The following is an 18,505-nucleotide window of genomic DNA, read 5'->3' as shown; positions in this document are numbered from 1 at the left end:
TTTTTCAGTTCTAACATTGTGATATTTTCTATTAGGTCATTCTTTGTCTTATAAAATTTTAATTCATTGTTCTCATCTGTCCAGTGATTTTGGAAATAGGTCACCCACTTTTCTAAATCTATTGTTTGTATTTTTATCTTTTCTTTTATTTCTTTATTCATGTATTTTATTACTTTATAGGTTTTGGGTTGTGGCTTAACTAAATCCTTTTCCAGTTCTGTTACGAAATTGTTCCATCTTTCTCTATGTTTTTTCCTTACTCCTCGTTTTGCAATTGCACTATTTCTTTTATACTCTATTTCTGCTTCTATTGTTTTGGGATTTTGCCATTTCTGATAACTGTCCTATTATATTTTTTATTTCTTTGTTCCAGTCTCGTAGTCCTCTTTTTCTAATCCATTTGCACTTTATTCCTAAGGTTTCTGTTGCTGCTTTTGTGAGAATTTGTTTCAAATTTTCCCATTCATCTTCTGTCACTTGATTCATGTGTGGTTTCTGTTTTTAAGTTTGTGCATTTTTGATATTGTAGTCTAACTTGAGGATTCTGTAATGAAGAAATTTTGTAGCTTGGCTGGTAAGAATTTTCAATTCTATGTGATTTTAGCCACTTTGGTTTAAAACGAATTTTTGCTGATACCATATAATGATCAGAGTTTAATTCAAAGCCTCGATATGCTCTTACGTCTAAAATTAACTCTGCTAATTTAAAATTTGTGATAACGTAGTCAATTACTGATTTGTATCCTCTGGCTGACCAAGTATATTTATGTATTTCCTTGTGTTTAAACATTGAATTCATTATTCTCGTATTATTATAAATGACAAAATCGAGGAATCTGCGACCATTTTGATTACATGTATCTTCGCCAAATTTACCTATGTTTGTTTTGTATTTTTTGTTTCCTATTCTGGCATTTAAGTCTCCTGCTAGCAGTAAATAGTCAGTTTTGTTTGTTTTATCTATGGCATTCTGTACTTTATAAAATATATTACTGTCTTCTTCTTTTCCCTCTTCTGGTGCATACGCAACAATTATTGTTATGTGGCCTCTTAATGTCTTGAGTCTAATTTCTATTAGTCTTTCATTCAAATAGTTGTAATATACAATATTGTTCTTTAGGGATTTATGTACCATAATCATTATACCTGCTTTTGCTCTTTCTTCACCCCACTGTAGATTTGTATATAGTTGTTTGTTTCTTTTGTACCTTTTTGTTTTTTCTTTGTTTCTGTTACTATACATATTTTTATGTTAGCTTGGTTTAGTTGTTTATCAAGTTCTTCTTCTTTGTGTGCAATGCTTCTCACATTCCATGTTGCAATCTTCATTATGTGTTCCTTTTTCCAATTTCGTTTACCGTTTCCTGGGTTGTGGTCTTTTCCCTGACAGTCCGTCCGGCTTTTCTTTGCATGAAACTTGAAAGTATTTTGAATTTCCCCAGGGCAGGTTACTAACCTGTGGTTGGGTAAGTCCAGTGGTAGGGCTGCTACCTAATGCCTCTGGACAGGCAGATCTAACAGCATTTACTCTGTTAGGGTGTTAAGGTTATACCGCCCATACTCGGTCGCCAGTGCCTCGTTTGTACTTTTAGAACAGGATGGACCACGGGAAGGTGAGGTTGAGGTTTGAGGCTATGTATTGCACTTCACCACCCCTTCCAACCCCAAATGTAAAGTAATAGGTTTTAATACATGCATAAAAACAAATAAAATATCAGTTATGTAAAGAATACTGAATAGAAATAAAAAAATAATAGAACTCAGTAAAACTCATTGAGTATGTACAAACTAAATTCTGGTCAGAAATTGCTTCTTATTTTAGAATGTCAATGGGATGTACTCAATATCAACAAGTTCCTTTTGGTAAAGTTCCAAGTAATGGAGTGCTATTAGAAGTTGGTTAACAGGCAAGGGTTAGATAAATGTGTGTATATGTGTGTGTGTGTGCGTGCGCGCACTATACTGTTGGCCTAGTTGAGTTGATCATGTTCTTTCCTAAATATTTCTGTTTAGGAAAGAACTTGACATTGTCAGCATCCAGGAATGCATTAGCATAGAAAATCTCAGGTGGTATGGTCACTTAAACAGAATGGGTGAGGAAAGATTAGCCAAACAAGTGTTCTCTGCCAGGTTGGCAGGAAAAAGACCCAGAGGAAGACCAAGATATAGGTGGCTTGATACGGTAAGAAGTGCCTTAGAAGATAGATATATAAATATAAATATATGACAATGTTGTAGCTTTGACAGGTAACAGATTGATTTGGCAGAAAATTGTAGGTAGGAAGTTAGTAATGATGTAAATTTTTCATGTAGTACTATCATATCCTGTACACCCCTTGAGAGTAAATGTCAAGAATTTGATGATGATGATTTCTGAAAGGCACAAACATCTATAGGCAGTCAATAATTTTCATGCCTGGTGTGAAACTACCATCCTGCTTAGAGGCAGCCTGAAGTGATTAAAAGTATCATCTTTGATTTCTAGAGAGGAGGGGAAGCATGATTATCCCACCATAATTCCCATTCAAGGTACTAAATATATCATAGTTTCCCAAATTTTCACTGAGATTTGATATGCACACAAGTTAGGTAAATACACACTAAAGCAGAACCTATCTGTACACTGTCATTTTATAAACAATATAATGCTGAGCTGAGACTTAAACTGGCTACCTGGCTAGAATAATGAAAGGATGAAGACTTTATTAATAATGTTCATAAAGCAAGTCTCTCTGGATACTAAAGTCAAGTTAAATGTAGACAAAGATGTAATCAGTCAAAATTAAGTGACAGGTAGAAGGCATTGACTTTTATAGGTGAATATCATTGATCCATATTAAGCAGAGAGAGCACAAATTGCAAACGTGAGAAAAATGAAAGTATTGTCTGCCAATCAGAGCCAAATACTATATATTGTCTATCATAAGATCTAAAATGTTGGTTAAGACTTGGGCTATATAGACTTACCTGATAACGATATAATATCTGAGGTTGCATTCGTTTCCTTTCTAACAACCAATTTTTGGACTTCAAGAAATCAGCTTTTTTAATTTTGCTATCAGATTTTGTTATAGGTGGGGTCTGTTCAGGATAGATAGTTTTTATGTACCAGTCAAATGATTTGCACCCTAATCTTTTACGCAATAAAATACGATCTGTTACATCACCATACCATTTATCTCTAGCATCTGGTCGTATTTTGAAATAATTTTCCTGCAATGCAATGGTAAATCATAAATAAATTCTGCATAAAGAGCAAATTATTAATAGCAATTATAAATCTTATATGTAATATTTAAAATAAAATTATAAATTATATAATACGGCCTCCATTAATCTTAGATATAACTAATGCATTAAAGCAGCATTAGTTGAAAGGTTTTAGTCAAAGATGAAATATTTATTTCAATTTATACTTTATTATCATTATTTATACGGATAGTCCTTGGAGTCAAAAGATTCATCGAGGGAGACGCATCATACATCTCCTTAAACTTATTCACTGATGGGGGTGCTCACAACCACCTCAGGCAATTCATTCCACTCATTCACCTCTCTTAAAGTATAGAATCTAGTCTGTGCACCCTTACTAACCATACTGTTAAACACCCCCTTGTTTTCCCCCTACTCCATGTATTGAAAAATTTCTTTATTTAAACTTATAAGTTACAATCGTATCTTATCTCACAATCTTATCTCCTCATCAGCTAAACTGCAATCTACACATCTTCAATCTATCCTCATAGGGAACATTCCATAAACCTGTCACAAGCTTAGTCACTCATCTCTGAATTCTTCCCACCACTCGGTTTCCTAATCATGCAGGTGACCAAATCCGTGCACAGTAGTCAACATGTGGTGAATCATAGCCTTATAAAGAGTGATAACCTCATTATCTTTACCTGTCAATGTGCTCTTCAATATCTAAGCAATCCTCTGAGCTATTATGCAAACTCTTGCAATATGTCCACTGAATTTCAAATCTCTATCCAACATCACTAATAGATTCCTAGCCTTATCAATTTCCTATAATCCAGTACCACCAGTATGATATAAATTATGTAACCCTTTCATCCCATTATATTGCATTATATTTTACATTAACATTTACAACATTAAATTGAAAACCACTGTCCTCTGCCCACATTCCCAATTTGTCTGTCACTCTGAAAGATATGTATATAACCTTTATGAACTATTGCTCACATACTTTTGCATCATTGGCAAACAACTGCATCTACCCTCAAATCTTCTGCTGTATCATTAATGTACAAATTAAAGAGTAGTGGTCCTAGTACAGAGCCATGGGGCACTCCACAAGTCACCCTCATTTGCCTTAATTTACCCCACTATACACAACCCTATTATATCTGTCTATCAGCCAACCCCCCCCCCCACCAGCCTCATATCCATTCCCATTTGCTCCAACTTATGTAATAGTTTTCCATGCAGTATTCAAATTGCTTTGAAAAGTCCAGCAATCATGGTGTAGCCATTTCCTTTATCCAATCCACTGTCACCTTATTCTAAAATGTAAATAAATTACTCAGGCAGGACCTACCTTTTACAAAGTCATGCTTCTCCCTATAGAGTATCATACTTCTGTCCACTCATTCCTGAATTTCAATTTTAACTACTTTTTCCAATACTTTAACCACCGAATCCAGAGATACTAATTGGTCTGTAATTTGCTACTTCTGTCTTGGGCCAATCTTTATATAATGAAACTATCTTACCCTCTTTCCACTCTCTTGGAACCTTGCTAGAACTGACAGATTAAACAACTTTGTCAAAGTCACTGCCAGTTCATTTGCACATTCTCATAGCACACAAGCAGACTTATCATTCAGGCCCACTGCTGTATTCACATTGGTATTTTTCAATATACTGAGTACTTCCAGTTCATCTACCTCAATGCTCACATCAGTCTCTGTCATCTCAGTAACCGCAAAGTCACTACTTATATGATATGTTCTGGCAAAGTGATCACTCCAGTAGTACTGTCATATCCTGTACACCCCTTGAGGGTACATGGCAGGAATTTGATGATGATGATGATGATGATGAAGTGATCACTTTGTAACTGAACTATTTCTTCTGCTTCTGTCACTTTCCTACCATCAGCACCACATAAGAAAGTAACAGAAGCAGAAGAAATAGTTCAGTCATTCAGCGATGAAGAGAAAAAATGATTATCTTTCCATGATATAACCACAAGAACATACGAGAATATAAGAACATAAGATACATTCATAACTCTGCTATTAGTATATTTCTTTCTTGTGGTTATAACAGTTGCTTTAATATCATTTTTGTTCTAGGTGTAGCAGTATAAAGTACTGCTTTATACTGCTACACCTACATAGCAAATCCACTACATGCCGGCCTGTAGTGGATTTGCTACATGGTTGGCCAAGTGGTTAGCGTATCCACTCTCCAGCCAAAAGGCTACGGGTTCAAATCCCGGTGTGAGCATGGATGTTTGATTGTCTGTGAAAATACTAGTGGTGGTGGTGGAAGGTAGTTGCAGTTCGTTGTAGTTGGTGGAGATGGAGTAGCTGTAGAGTAGGTGCCCTCCCTCGATGAGTCTTTGGACTCCCTGGAGGTGTCATATAATAATAAATAATAATAATCATTCTTGCTCTTACTTGCTGTGTAGTTGATTTACTTTGGCCTGCTTAGCTAATTTTCTCTCAAAAACTGATTTAGCATTCCTTACCCTTCTTGCTTGTGCTTTATACTGCTACATTTAGAACAAAAATGATATTCAAGCAACTGATATAATCACAAGAAAGAAACGTACTAATAGCAGAGTTATGAATGTATCTTATATTCTTATATTCTCGTATGTTCTTGTGGTTATATCCCGGTGTGAGCATGGATGTTTGATTGTCTGTGAAAATACTAGTGGTGGTGGTGGTGGAAGGTAGTTGCAGTTCGTTGTAGTTGGTGGAGATGGAGTAGCTGTAGAGTAGGTGCCCTCCCTCGATGAGTCTTTGGACTCCCTGGAGGTGTCATATAATAATAAATAATAATAATCATTCTTGCTCTTACTTGCTGTGTAGTTGATTTACTTTGGCCTGCTTAGCTAATTTTCTCTCAAAAACTGATTTAGCATTCCTTACCCTTCTTGCTTGTGCTTTATACTGCTACATTTAGAACAAAAATGATATTCAAGCAACTGATATAATCACAAGAAAGAAACGTACTAATAGCAGAGTTATGAATGTATCTTATATTCTTATATTCTCGTATGTTCTTGTGGTTATATCAGTTGCTTTAATATTATTTTTGTTCTAGGTGTTTATCAGAACTTTCCAGGCTCTCCTGCATAATATTATTAATGTGTGCATACACACACATGCACATGTGTGTGCATATAGAAAGTTTTTTTAACTTGCTTATACCATAAATTAAAGATGCCAAAAAATTATATTCTTGGTTTTAAATCCTTTATCCAAGTATAAGGAAACAAAAAAAATTTGGCGTGAAGTAACTTCACAACTGGGCTACTTGTATATAGAAGCTAATGAATATATATCTATTGCCTTATTATCCCATAATACAAAGCACGTATCCTTACAGACAACTATAATGCTATGCATTATGGGAATGGCTGCTATCCAGAATGATTTCAAACTTTCGTCTGTTGAGACCTCAATAAAGGTTGAAACTAGTCCGGATAGTGATTAAGATTTTTTTTTAAATTCTTTAAAAAAAGTACGATTGACACATCAAAAAATTTGAAAATTTAAAAAAGAACACGATCTCAAAACCGCAACTTCCTACCGAAACGGTAGTTAACCTGTCATCACTTAGTGTGAAACCTGAAGCACTCAACGCCCTCGCACGTGGCCACAACTTCGCCATTGCGCCCAGAAGAATACCTGCTGAGGATATTATGATATGAACTGAACGCAGGATTCGACACCTTCCAAGCCACGTCGCCAACGATATTAGGCTGGATGTAGTTTATGTTCTGACCAAAGCTAAACCACCTAAAACCAACATGCCCAGTAAAGAAATTAAATCTCTATTAGAATTAAAGAAAAACAAGAAAATAATAATCACCAAAGCTGACAAAGGGAATGCCACAGTATTGCTTAACCAAAAAGATTACACAGGTAAGCTGAAATCTCTATTGTTAGATCGGGCCACTTACCTCCCTATCAAGTACAATCCCACCAACTCACAAATTAGAAAACTCCACAGGCTCCTTAAGAAGGTCACTTCTTGGCCTGTGGAAATCACTAACAAATTAAAGCCATATAACTCCATACCCCCCCCCCCCCCCGTATTTATGGACTCCCAAAAATTCACAAGGAAAATGTGCCATTACGTCCCATAGTGGATGGCATTGATTCCCCCCCCCCCCCCACATACAAACTAGCTAAACATTTGGTCAAAGCTCTCTCACACTATACTTACTGGCAATACACCTTCAATACATAAAAACCTCAGCCCACTTCAAAGCCAACATAGAAAACCTTACACTCAAACACACTGACATAATGGTCAGTTTTGATGTCTCCTCCTTATTCACATATGTCCCACTCAAAGAATCCTTAGAGCTAATCCAAGCTAAATTTCCTCCCGATATCACAGCCCTATTTCAGTTCACAATGAACTCAGGCTATTTTGTTTGGCAAGGAAAATTCTACAAACAAATAGAGGGGACAGCCATGGGTTCTCCACTCTCTCCATCCTTGGCCAACTTTTATATAGAGACTTTTGAAGAGAAAGCCTTAAACTCTGCCCCACAAAAACCAACCGTTTGGCTTCGCTATGTAGATGATGTATTCGCTATTTGGCCACATGGCTCTGATGCACTCCTCTCCTTCTTAACACACTTAAACAACACCCCGGAATCAAATTCACCCTGGAAGAGGAAAAAAACAACAACTGCATTCCTTTCTTAGACACACTAGTCACCCGCCAGCCTGATGGAACCTTGGTTTTCTCAGTATATAGAAAACCCACCCATACAGGCAGATACATTCACCAATAATCCCACCACCCCTCCTCACAACAATATGGAGTCATTAAGACACTACACAACAGGGCTAAACTTATGTGCTCGAATGACAATGCCCTAACCACAGAACTAAACCACATTCTCAACACTTTCTCAGCCAATGGCAACCCCCCCCCCCAAAAAAAAAAATCCAAAAAATATTGAAACCAGTAAACCACAACCTTCCCCCCCCACACACACACACAACAAGGATTACTCTAAATCCATCACCATACCCCATCCGAGGCACCTCGAAAAAATCAAAAAAATCTTAAAAAACATAACTTCTTGTTACAGACCATATAAAAAATTGGCATCCCTTATCCGCTCTACTAAAGACCAACCTCCCTCCCTTGACCTACCTGGTGTATCCCAGGTCCCTTGCAGCTGTAAGCTGTCCTACTTTGGCCAAACAGCAAATATCAGAATTTCAGAACACAAGGACTACATCCGTTTTCACCAATACAGCCACTCTGGTCTTGCTGACCATGCGCTGGATACCTGCCATAGAATACGGTGGAAGAAAGCCAGGATAATACATCGTAGCAAATACAGATATGAAAGGCTTTTCATGGAATCAGCTTCAGCCTAAGAAACGATCCAAACCTCAACAAATTTGGCTGCATGAGACTTCCTCAAATTTGGGAAACCTACACCAGAAGACCTTCAGCTCAATCGCCCAAGAATACCATCATTGCCTGCTAGAGGGTACAATCAGGACTTTAGGAGAAATAATAGCTTCCTACTTCTTCCTCACTTACTTGTTTTGTTGTGCCTGCGTGCACGTGTCTTGTACTTAAGTGCTTGAAAATGGCAACATGACGTTGCCGAAATATTGAAATATATTAAAATTTATTTTAATGTATATCCTGGTACGCTGTAATTCCCTTAAATTATATAGTGAAAATGCATAACCAACGTCTAAGCCTTTCCACGAGAACAAAATAATCTAATATACATTAGTACATCAAAAACATAAATGAAAATTATGTATAAGGCTGTATAAGGTTAAACAATGCATTATCTGGACATAAATAAAATCACAGCAAGGGTTACAACAATACATGAGGTTAAAGTTATTCACAGGTAATCAAAGATAAAATCAATGTATATATACAAAAATCAAGTTAAACAATGTGGCTTCCACATAATAAAAAAGCTACAGCAAAGGCCACAGAGGTTACAACAGTCAAAGTCAATTAGTAGATGATATCAACAACATTAAATTAAACAATGTAGCATCTACATATAAACAGAAGTACAGCAGAGGCTACAGCAGCACACAAGCAGTTGAGGACAACTTAGCATATAACATAAATGTACAACTGTATGTACAAAGATCAAATTAAGCAGTTAGCATTCACATATAAATAAAGCCACATCTAAGGTTACAGATAAATAGTTGAGGTGATTTATTGAAGAATATATATGTACAAAATTTAATTGAACAATGTGGTATCTACATATGAGTAAAATTACAACAAAGCTTGTAGCAACTCCACCATAGTAGGTCCCAAGCCCAGTTGAGAAAGGAGAAGGGTTTGGCAAAGGACTAATCCCCCTTTCCAATAAAAACTAAATGATTATGGAAACTAAGAATCCTGAACCATAAATGATGAAAGGAACATAATACTCTGCAAAACACCAGACAATGACGATCTTAGCTGAGAAGTAAAAGCAGCAAAAATGAAGTCTCAGAGTGAAAGCCTTTTGGAAGCTCTAAGATGGAAAAAGAATTAACTGGTGTCACCAAAACATAACTAAAAATCTGTAACATGGAATGTAAGAACCTTATATGAAACTGGAAAAACAAGACTATCTCAGAAATGGATGCTTAAGATATACACATCTTGAGAATTATTCAGCTCAGATGGATAGGTTTTTGACAGATGGTAACTGGAGATAATGAATGCAATAAAGAAACAAAAATCCAGAAAAGCATGTGGAAATGACAACATATACACTGAATTACTAAAAGTAGATAAGGGCACTGATGTAAATGAATTAATTAAATTATACAATCTAATTCTGGAAACAGAAAATATCAGATCAGTGGAAGGAAGCAGTGACAGTGTTGTGTCCTGAATAAGCATTAAAAAGGTTTATATTAAAATATTCAGGTCACAACATTAATTCTACTCAGGCAGAGAACATGGAACGTTGGCAATAGAAAAAATAAATTGTTTGTGAACACAAGTCAAGATAAAGTTTAAGGAATTGTATAAAATTGTATAAAGTGTTTAAATATAATCTGTATTAAGTGTGGGCCTGATAATAGAAATCCATGTAAGCTGGCAAAAATCCGTTTGGAAAACCAGCCTCTTGCACTGAAATAGTAAAGCCTGTGAGTCAAGGTTCAAAGGTCACTTTTACCGTCCTGCATTATGAAAATATTGGAAAGGGAAACCTAAGCGTCTTCCAGGAATAGGAGGCAGACACACATGCGAAAAATTAATAGAGGGAGCTAGTGAGATTGACGTGGACACACGTGACCGAGTTGGCGCGTGTCGCAAATATCGAGATTTAACGAGAGGAGAAAATTGAACAAAAAGGCCTTGCATGAAGATTCGAGCCCTTATCTTTTTTTTCCTGGATTCCTGATCTCTCGGAGTGGTCCTGCTCGTCGTAGGAGGGAAGTCCCTGCCCAGTCGCGGAAGGCACTTAGTTCGCCCGTCGTAGTGTTCGTATTGGGCCAAGCTATGTCCGTGTTCTAGGATAGCTGTGATGTTGTCATACGACGGAGGGACTAAATTGAGCCGTCCATTCAAGGCGACGTTACCGTGCCACCTCCCATGTTTCCCTCGGAGATTCTACTCGAGATCTACGGAATATATCCTCCAAAGCGATTACATTTGAAGGCCTTGATGATTAGACATGGCGGGAACAAGTTTTAAGAGGGACAGAAATGGTAATGTAGACTTTTGAAATACTAATTCCAGTTGTAAGAAGAGAGTGAATTTCCTGTGTGAACGTTTAAATTGGACTGAACTTAAAGAACTGTAAGAGTAGCCTACAACTTGATATGTGCCCGAGACAGTGTTAAGAATTGTTTGCCCAAGAGGCCGAATAGATACAAGATCATGTTAAACTAAAAGTGTGATTGTGCTGAGGTGTTCACTGATAGCCACGTGTATCCGAATGGCTTAATGATAATCCATGAATTGTATTTTATGATTGTATTTAAGGTTATTAAGATTTTGTATGTGTGATAAGTACAAGTTAATTAGAGCTTTTGATCCGAGTTGAGTGCAACCATATTATCCTGTTTTGAAATGTATTATAGTGTATCACCTTAAAGTTAATTAAATTGTTTCATTCATGTACTTGCCTGATCTGCCTATATTATATGAATTCAAAACTACTGCTCATAAAAATAACAACGAACCAAGCGAGATAAACCCATGAATACTAATGCATTAAGTAAGCCGTGACTGTAAGAAAGAAAAGGACAAGCAAGGGGGAGATAAATTTATGCTTGATCAAATAACATTAACTCTCTAAAGGAGTCACCCTGAACAAGAATCCTTTCTACCTAGGTATTAGCTGGCGCAGCATAAAATTAAATGTGTTAATACTTATAGGGTGAACTTCTTCAGATTGTTTGTTTAGGACATAGAGAGGCCAATAGGACTGCAAAGCACTGAAGGTGAGAATATTTGATTGTAGAGTTTAAATTATAAGAGATAAATGTGTATAAGTAAGGTACAGTGTTAGACAAGTTTTGAATTTAAGAAAGATAGGATGTTGGATTAGTTAAGAAAGGGTAGATAAAGGGCAAATAACTAATTAAGTAAAGAAAAAGCAAACAAGATAAGAAAAGGTCTCAACATAAATGGTGTAGCTGGTAGGATAAAGGAAAGATATAAAACAATAGAAGTTAATCTAAATGATTAAAGTACAAACATATTATAACAAATAAGTAGAGAGAAAAATATTATAAAGAAACGTCGCAACAACAGTGAAAATACCAAAAAAAAAGGAGACCTAACAAAATGTGAAAACTGGAGCGGAATTAGCCTTCTATCTATGCCAGGAAAGGTATTTAGCAGAAAAGAACAAGCTGGATTCAGGCCAAACAGAGATTATCAGGACCAAAGATTCACTTTAAGACAATGGGTTGAGAAACCATGGGAACATAACAAGGAGGAGACAGGACACAAAATCCAAGTTCCCGAGATGATAAAATATCCTGCCACTAGCACTAAGGCTGAAAATTATACACATGTCCAGACAAGGCTTAGACAATTCCTCCTTATAACAGACAAAATTTGAATCTAGTTCCCATAGGCAAGTGATATGAGGAAAATCCTACTTGGCCATGCAGATGGTAAATTAAGACAAAGAAATATGATCTAAGCAATCAATTAATTAGCAATTTTCTGATTATTAAAAAACTGTTAAATTCAATAATTACCTTATATTCATCCATCCACACATGAGCCACTCGTAAAGAATTAATTGTAAGTGTATCTTCTCCACCTGGAGAGCCATAAGGTCGTCTTCGACGGAAAACGTGGCCAACATGGGAGCAGGGCAATATTTCTAATCTTCCTCCACACATCCAGATCTGAAAATTGTTTTATAGATTTTTTTTATTTTACAAAGATTCTGCTGATTGTGACAGATAACTATAATAGAAAACGTTTTTTTAAAGAAATACAGTATGATTATGTTGAAAACAAACACAAATCTGGGAATATATTTGCTTCATATCATACAAGAAATTCTTGAATTAGAAGTAAACTGTCTTAGTTCATACAATGAAGAAGACTGCACATAAAGTTATCCATTATCTAAAGGAAACATTCAGTTATTCACTGATGATGCAGAATTAGGTAGAGTAATGTGTAGAACTTGCAGGATGATTTAAATAGGCTGTCAAATGGGAAAAGATAATGGGTGTCAGTTTAATGTGAAAAACTAAAGTTATGCATTTTGGGATAAATAGATTACAAGCTGTGTACCAACTTGATGGAACTATACTCCAGGAAATAGATGAAGCTAGGGATTTACGGGTGATGGTAGACAAAGATATGCTTAGATGAAGTTTAGAGGTCATATTGCTAAGGTAGGTTCATAAGATTACTTGAATATTGAAGAACACATTAACAAGTAGAGATAAGGAAGTGTTATTCCTCCATATAAGGCCTTGATACACCCCACATCTGGATTACTGTACTGAGGTCTGATCTTCTGGGTTTTTTCCTGGGTAGAGTAATAGTGGGGGTTGAGGAATTTGTGGAGAGAATTTATTAAGAATCCTTTAACTGCCGAGAACGTATTATTATGGGAATAATACACGCCTGCTTTGCTGAGCCAGTATATGTATGGTGTACTCTATCTATTTTGATTAATTTCTACATAAATTAATGTGTGTAATTTGCATAATCAAGTGGACACCCCTTGATTATGCAAATTTTATAAAACACTATTATTGCCATTTTTGTGAGCGAACAAGTGTATATCAAGAATGTATGATGCTGTCCGGACTTCTTACTTCAGTAAGAATTTTAAATGATTTTATTTATAAATTTTTTGCAAAATTAATTCAGCACATGGGACAATGTCAGTAGAATATAAAATCAGCAGTTAAAGGGTTTATAGAATTGATGCAAACAAAATGTTTCAGCAAATGTTTTAGCTAGAGGGGGCAGAACAAGAAGTCATCACTGAAAGCTGATTAAAATTGTGGTTAGAAGGAGTATGAAAACTACATTTTTCACCTGGAGAGTTGTGAATGAATAGACTAATAACTGACTTGGTTAATCCATTCAGTGTGGATAAAATGGGTCTACTATTGGAGATGGGTCACTTTTGGATTCCATGGAGGTGTCCGTAATAATAATATTTTAAACATGACAAAAATATTTTTTCCTCGTGTTTAAAAATTCATTTTTTTTATTTAGATATTTTTAATTTTCTTAAAAGTTTTAGAAATGTATATTTAAAATTTTTATTATTAAAAAATTAAAATGTTTTTGTTTTAAAATTGTAAAACTATATGAAAAATTTAAAACATTTTCTAGTTTTCTATAACTTGACAGTTATCCAGCCCATAGAGAGAGTGACATGTTATTAGTTCTGCATTAGTTACAAATTGAATTGTTTCTAATGATTTAGTGTAGTGCCTGTGTGCTTATCATAGTTATAATTTTTGCTCTGAAATACTGGATAGAAAACCATGAAATATTAATAAGTTCAATAAATTAATTTTTTTTTCCTCTCTTGGTGTTATTTATACCCTGAAGCGATATTATGATTAATTAATCAAAATATCATATCTGAAATTATCCTTCTTTGAATAAATTTTTCTCTCCATCACAACTAAAACATGAAATGTTCCAGTCTTAATTTTCCCATTAAAAGATGTTTTTCTGGTAACTATAAAAATGCTAATGATTATATGTTGCATTATCTGATAATGGAATATTATGTGCTAATCCTAATTTTTATTTTATTCATATTGGGTTCCCTCATTCCTCATCTGTCCCTTAGGACTGGTTGAGCCCTCCTAGTGAGGGATTAAGTATGTATTTCTGACTGTAAATCTGTGTGTGTGTGTGTGTGTTCACAGGCCAGTTTGCCTGTTCTGAGAAATGATAAACCCAAGCTTCCGGGTGAAAACAACCCTCTACCTCCTAATGAGACTGGTCAACTCACTAGTCAAAAGAGACCAGATAAAGGTTCTTCATGTCATCGACGGGAATCAAACCCAGGTCTTTCCGACCAAGGGTTTCATCCATACCAACTGAATTACGGAGGCTATGCTAATGCTAATAATAATATTGCAATATTAGATAATACATGATATACAGTACTTGCACAAAAAACAAAGGAGCCTCCATAGCTCATTCAATTACAATAATGCCCTTTGGATGGAAAGAACAGGGTTCAATCTAGGCTATGAAGAACCTTTATCAGAGTTTTCAGCTGAAGGTAAATTAGCCAGTTGCAGTTGGGTTGACAGAGAATCTCTACCAATGAACAGCATGAGTTTATTAAGGGAAGTCATGTTTGAGCAAATTGATCACATTCTATAATAATAATTACCACTGAGTTAGACAAGAGGGAAATGGATACACCATGATACTTGTGGATTATGCTTAGGCTTTTGACAGAATAAAGCATGGAAGACTGTTACGAAAATTGGAGAATATGGGATTGGATTATAAACTATAGGCCCATATAGATAAGAGGATGACTAACTGGAATATCAAAAATATATGGGGAATGTGAATCTGAAAGATTGAGGGTTTGCCACAAGGATCAGTCCTTGGTCCACTGTTATTCAATCCATACATTAATGACATTGGAAAGGATTTGGCACATGACACAGATATTTGCTGATGGTGCAAAGAGAGGTAGGGTAATCAGCAGTGCTGCTGATATGCAGTACTTGCAGAACGATTTGAATAGGCTGGAATTGTGGGGATGTGAAAATGGCTGTCAGTTCAATGTTAATAAATGTAAGGTCATGCACTTTTGTGTGATTAGATTTCCAATGTCATATTATATTGGTGGGATTATGCTAGAAAAAACTGATTGTTCCAAGGATTTTGGAGTTTTAGTAGACAGGCAGTTGCAGTTCATGGGTCATATAGCAAAGACTGTAAATACAACTCAGAGAGTAATTGCAATACTGAAACGAACCTTAACATTTAAAGATAAGGAAGTCATTTTTGCCTCTTTACAAGATCTTGATAAGAACTCACTTGAACTATTGTGTGCTTGTCTGGCCTCCTGGTTTCTGTGGTGATTTTGATACAATTAAGAGAGTGCAAAGAAGAGTGTCAAAAATGATACCAAGATTGTGGAATACTGATTATGAAGACAGATTGAGAATATCACCCTTCTTTCTCCTTTTTGCTGCAGACAATAGCAAACAGGAGTGATAATATTGGGACTTACAAACTTCTGAAATACAGAAATTCCATATAAATTCTGCAGGTTTATACAGAATTTCTGTTGATGGAAATTTTTCATTTTATGAAAGGCGGGGAAAGGATGCAAGGGCATCCTTAGAAGTTGAGAATGAATGCTGTCAAGAAGGAAGTGAGGGCTAGATTTTTCTCTATATGATTGGAATGGATTCCATTGGATGTTGTGTGTGCAAGTGGTGTGAATGAATTCAAGAACAGGTATGACATCTGGCGCAAACAGTATGGTCTCCCTTGTTGAGTTCCTAACTCCCTGGAGGTCTCTCTTAATAATAATATTTATAAAAAAGTGGCAGGCTTTTTCCTGCCAGAAACTTGGGTTTTGCATCCTGAATAACAGAACACCATACAAATGATAACCATAATGCACTATACAGATATTATTAACCATCCCATCAGAGCATTAATTAAGTTACATAGATGCCAAGTTGCTTGGTTAAGATAGGCCATTTGAGTCTAACTTAAGTCTGAATTGGTATTTGGAAAACAAAGCTAGACAATAACTGGATGTTGACCAGCTGTTGGGTCATACAAGTTTAAAGTGAGGTGGGTATGGTGGACAATTCAGGAGATGCACTGTCCTTAAAAGTACCTAGAAAAGAAGTATAAACAGAAAAGAAATTATTAGAATGGTGTGTGTATGTTTGTGAGAGAGGTGTGTGTGGGGGGTCATTTAACCACACTATACTTTTCTGTATTTCTGTATTTTTAAAAAGCACGAAGTAGTGGCTCTGTTATCAACAGCAAATTCAATTTATGAATCACTGTACTATACTACTACTACTACATTTTTCTTACATTCTATTTGGCATACCTTATTATGATTACTCTTCAGTAACAGCTTATTGACTGCTTTGCTGTCTCTCATTTTTCTGCTTATTTTTCTTATTTTGTTTGTGGTTTTCTAAATGTTTCTCAACCTTTTCTAACTTCCAGGTCAGTTGTCTAATGTATTTACCTAGAAATTTCACGTCAAGTTATTTTCAATATTTGTTCAAAGGAGAAAAGGTTCTCATCTCTGTCACCTATGTCACACTTTGCTTCTGACATCACTCTGTTGGTCTAATGGGATTTTTAGTGCCATTTCTGCACGCTACCCTAAATTAGCAATATCTCTTCAAATATAATAATATAATACACCAAATATAATAACATACTATATCAAATGCAATAAACAAACTAAAACCAAAAATACCATGAGGGGAATCTAGAAAGTTCTGATAAACACCTAGAACAAAAATGATATTAAAGCATAATATATGAAATGATATTAATATAACCACAAGAAAAAACATATGATGATATAAAAATATAAGAACATAAGATAACTTCATAACTCTACTATTAGTATGTGCTTTCATGTGATTATATCAGTTGCTTTAATATAATTTTTGTTCTAGGTGTATCAGTATAAAATGCAAGCAAAAAGGATAATTGTATGGTAAGGAATGCTAAATCAGTTTTTGAGAGTTTTTGCACAATGTTCGGGAAGACCCTCCATTATTGATAATGAAGAATTCCATACTGCTGTTGAAAATAATTCTACATTAACATGTCAAGAACTTTCACAAAATGTTTAATGTGAGTGGTGAAATAATTCGTTTACACTTGCATCAACTGGGGAAATCATGGAATCTAAGTGAATGGGTTCCCACGTGTATAATCAGATGACAATAAACTTCAAAGGCTATCAATTTGTTGTTCACTTCTTTCACATAATAAAAACAAGCCGTTTTTGGATTACTTGCTCACTTGTGATGAAAAATGGATCTTCTACTCTAACAGGAAGTGAAATTATCACTGGTTGTCACCAAACAATCCGGTATTGCACACTTCAAAGGCAACTGCTTCATCCCCAGAAGACTATGCTTTGTGTGTGGTGGACTGGAGCTAGTATTGTATGCTACGAGTTTCTCGCTGCATGCCAAACAATTATAGCGGATATCTACTTGATGCAACTCAAGCATGTACAGGATGCGTCACTTCAGAAACAGCCAGGACTAGTTAATTGGAAGAAAGTGCTATTGTTACAGGACAATGCAAAACCTCATACTGCAAAACTTACCAGTGAGATGATTTCTGCTTTAGGATGGGAGATACTCCCTCATCCTCCATATTCTCCAGACATTTCTCCAAGCGATTATCACCTTTTTTTTTTTTGGCACTAAAGAATCACATGAGAAATAGAAGTTCTGCAATAAAACAGAGATTGCAGCAAGGTTGCTAGGTTTATTACTTCTGAAGACAAAACGTTTTATGAAAGTGGAATTTACAAACTTGAATCTCTTTGGGAAAGAGTTGTATTATTGTGAAGGTGCTTATTTTAATGAATAAAACATTTAATGAAAATTTCTGCAGATGCTTAATTTTTATTATGAAAAACCTCACAAACATTTTTGGTTACCTGACAGTATGTTCTTTCTTGTAGTTATATCAGTTACTTTAATATTATTTTGTTCTAGGTGTTTATTAGAACTTTCCAGACCCCTCCTCGTAAAATACTCTAATTAACCTAAGAAAACATTCAATAAATGAAAAAAAAAAATTGCTTTTC

The 18,505-nt window shown here is 35.5% G+C and overlaps 1 protein-coding gene across 3 annotated transcripts in view; it reads right to left on the bottom strand.

Moving 5' to 3' along the window:
* The window catches only part of LOC150105262 (polypeptide N-acetylgalactosaminyltransferase 11-like), a 220,800-nt gene that overhangs the window by 43,186 nt on the left and 159,109 nt on the right, over positions 1–18,505 (bottom strand). For all 3 annotated transcript variants that reach the window (XM_090394656.1, XM_090394657.1, XM_090394655.1), the window contains 2 exons: positions 12,429–12,581; positions 2,968–3,213 (listed from right to left, as the gene is read on the bottom strand). In XM_090394656.1, coding sequence (XP_090250782.1) covers positions 2,968–3,213; positions 12,429–12,581 — 399 coding nt within the window. The remainder of the gene's footprint in view (positions 1–2,967; positions 3,214–12,428; positions 12,582–18,505) is intronic.

This window comes from Typopeltis vanoorti, chromosome 6 (assembly GCF_054136105.1).
Source record: "Typopeltis vanoorti isolate ZY-2024b chromosome 6, IOZ_Tvanoo_1.0, whole genome shotgun sequence".
NCBI classification, from domain to species: Eukaryota; Metazoa; Arthropoda; class Arachnida; order Uropygi; family Thelyphonidae; genus Typopeltis; species Typopeltis vanoorti.
This window is presented reverse-complemented; position numbering and strand designations above follow the sequence as displayed.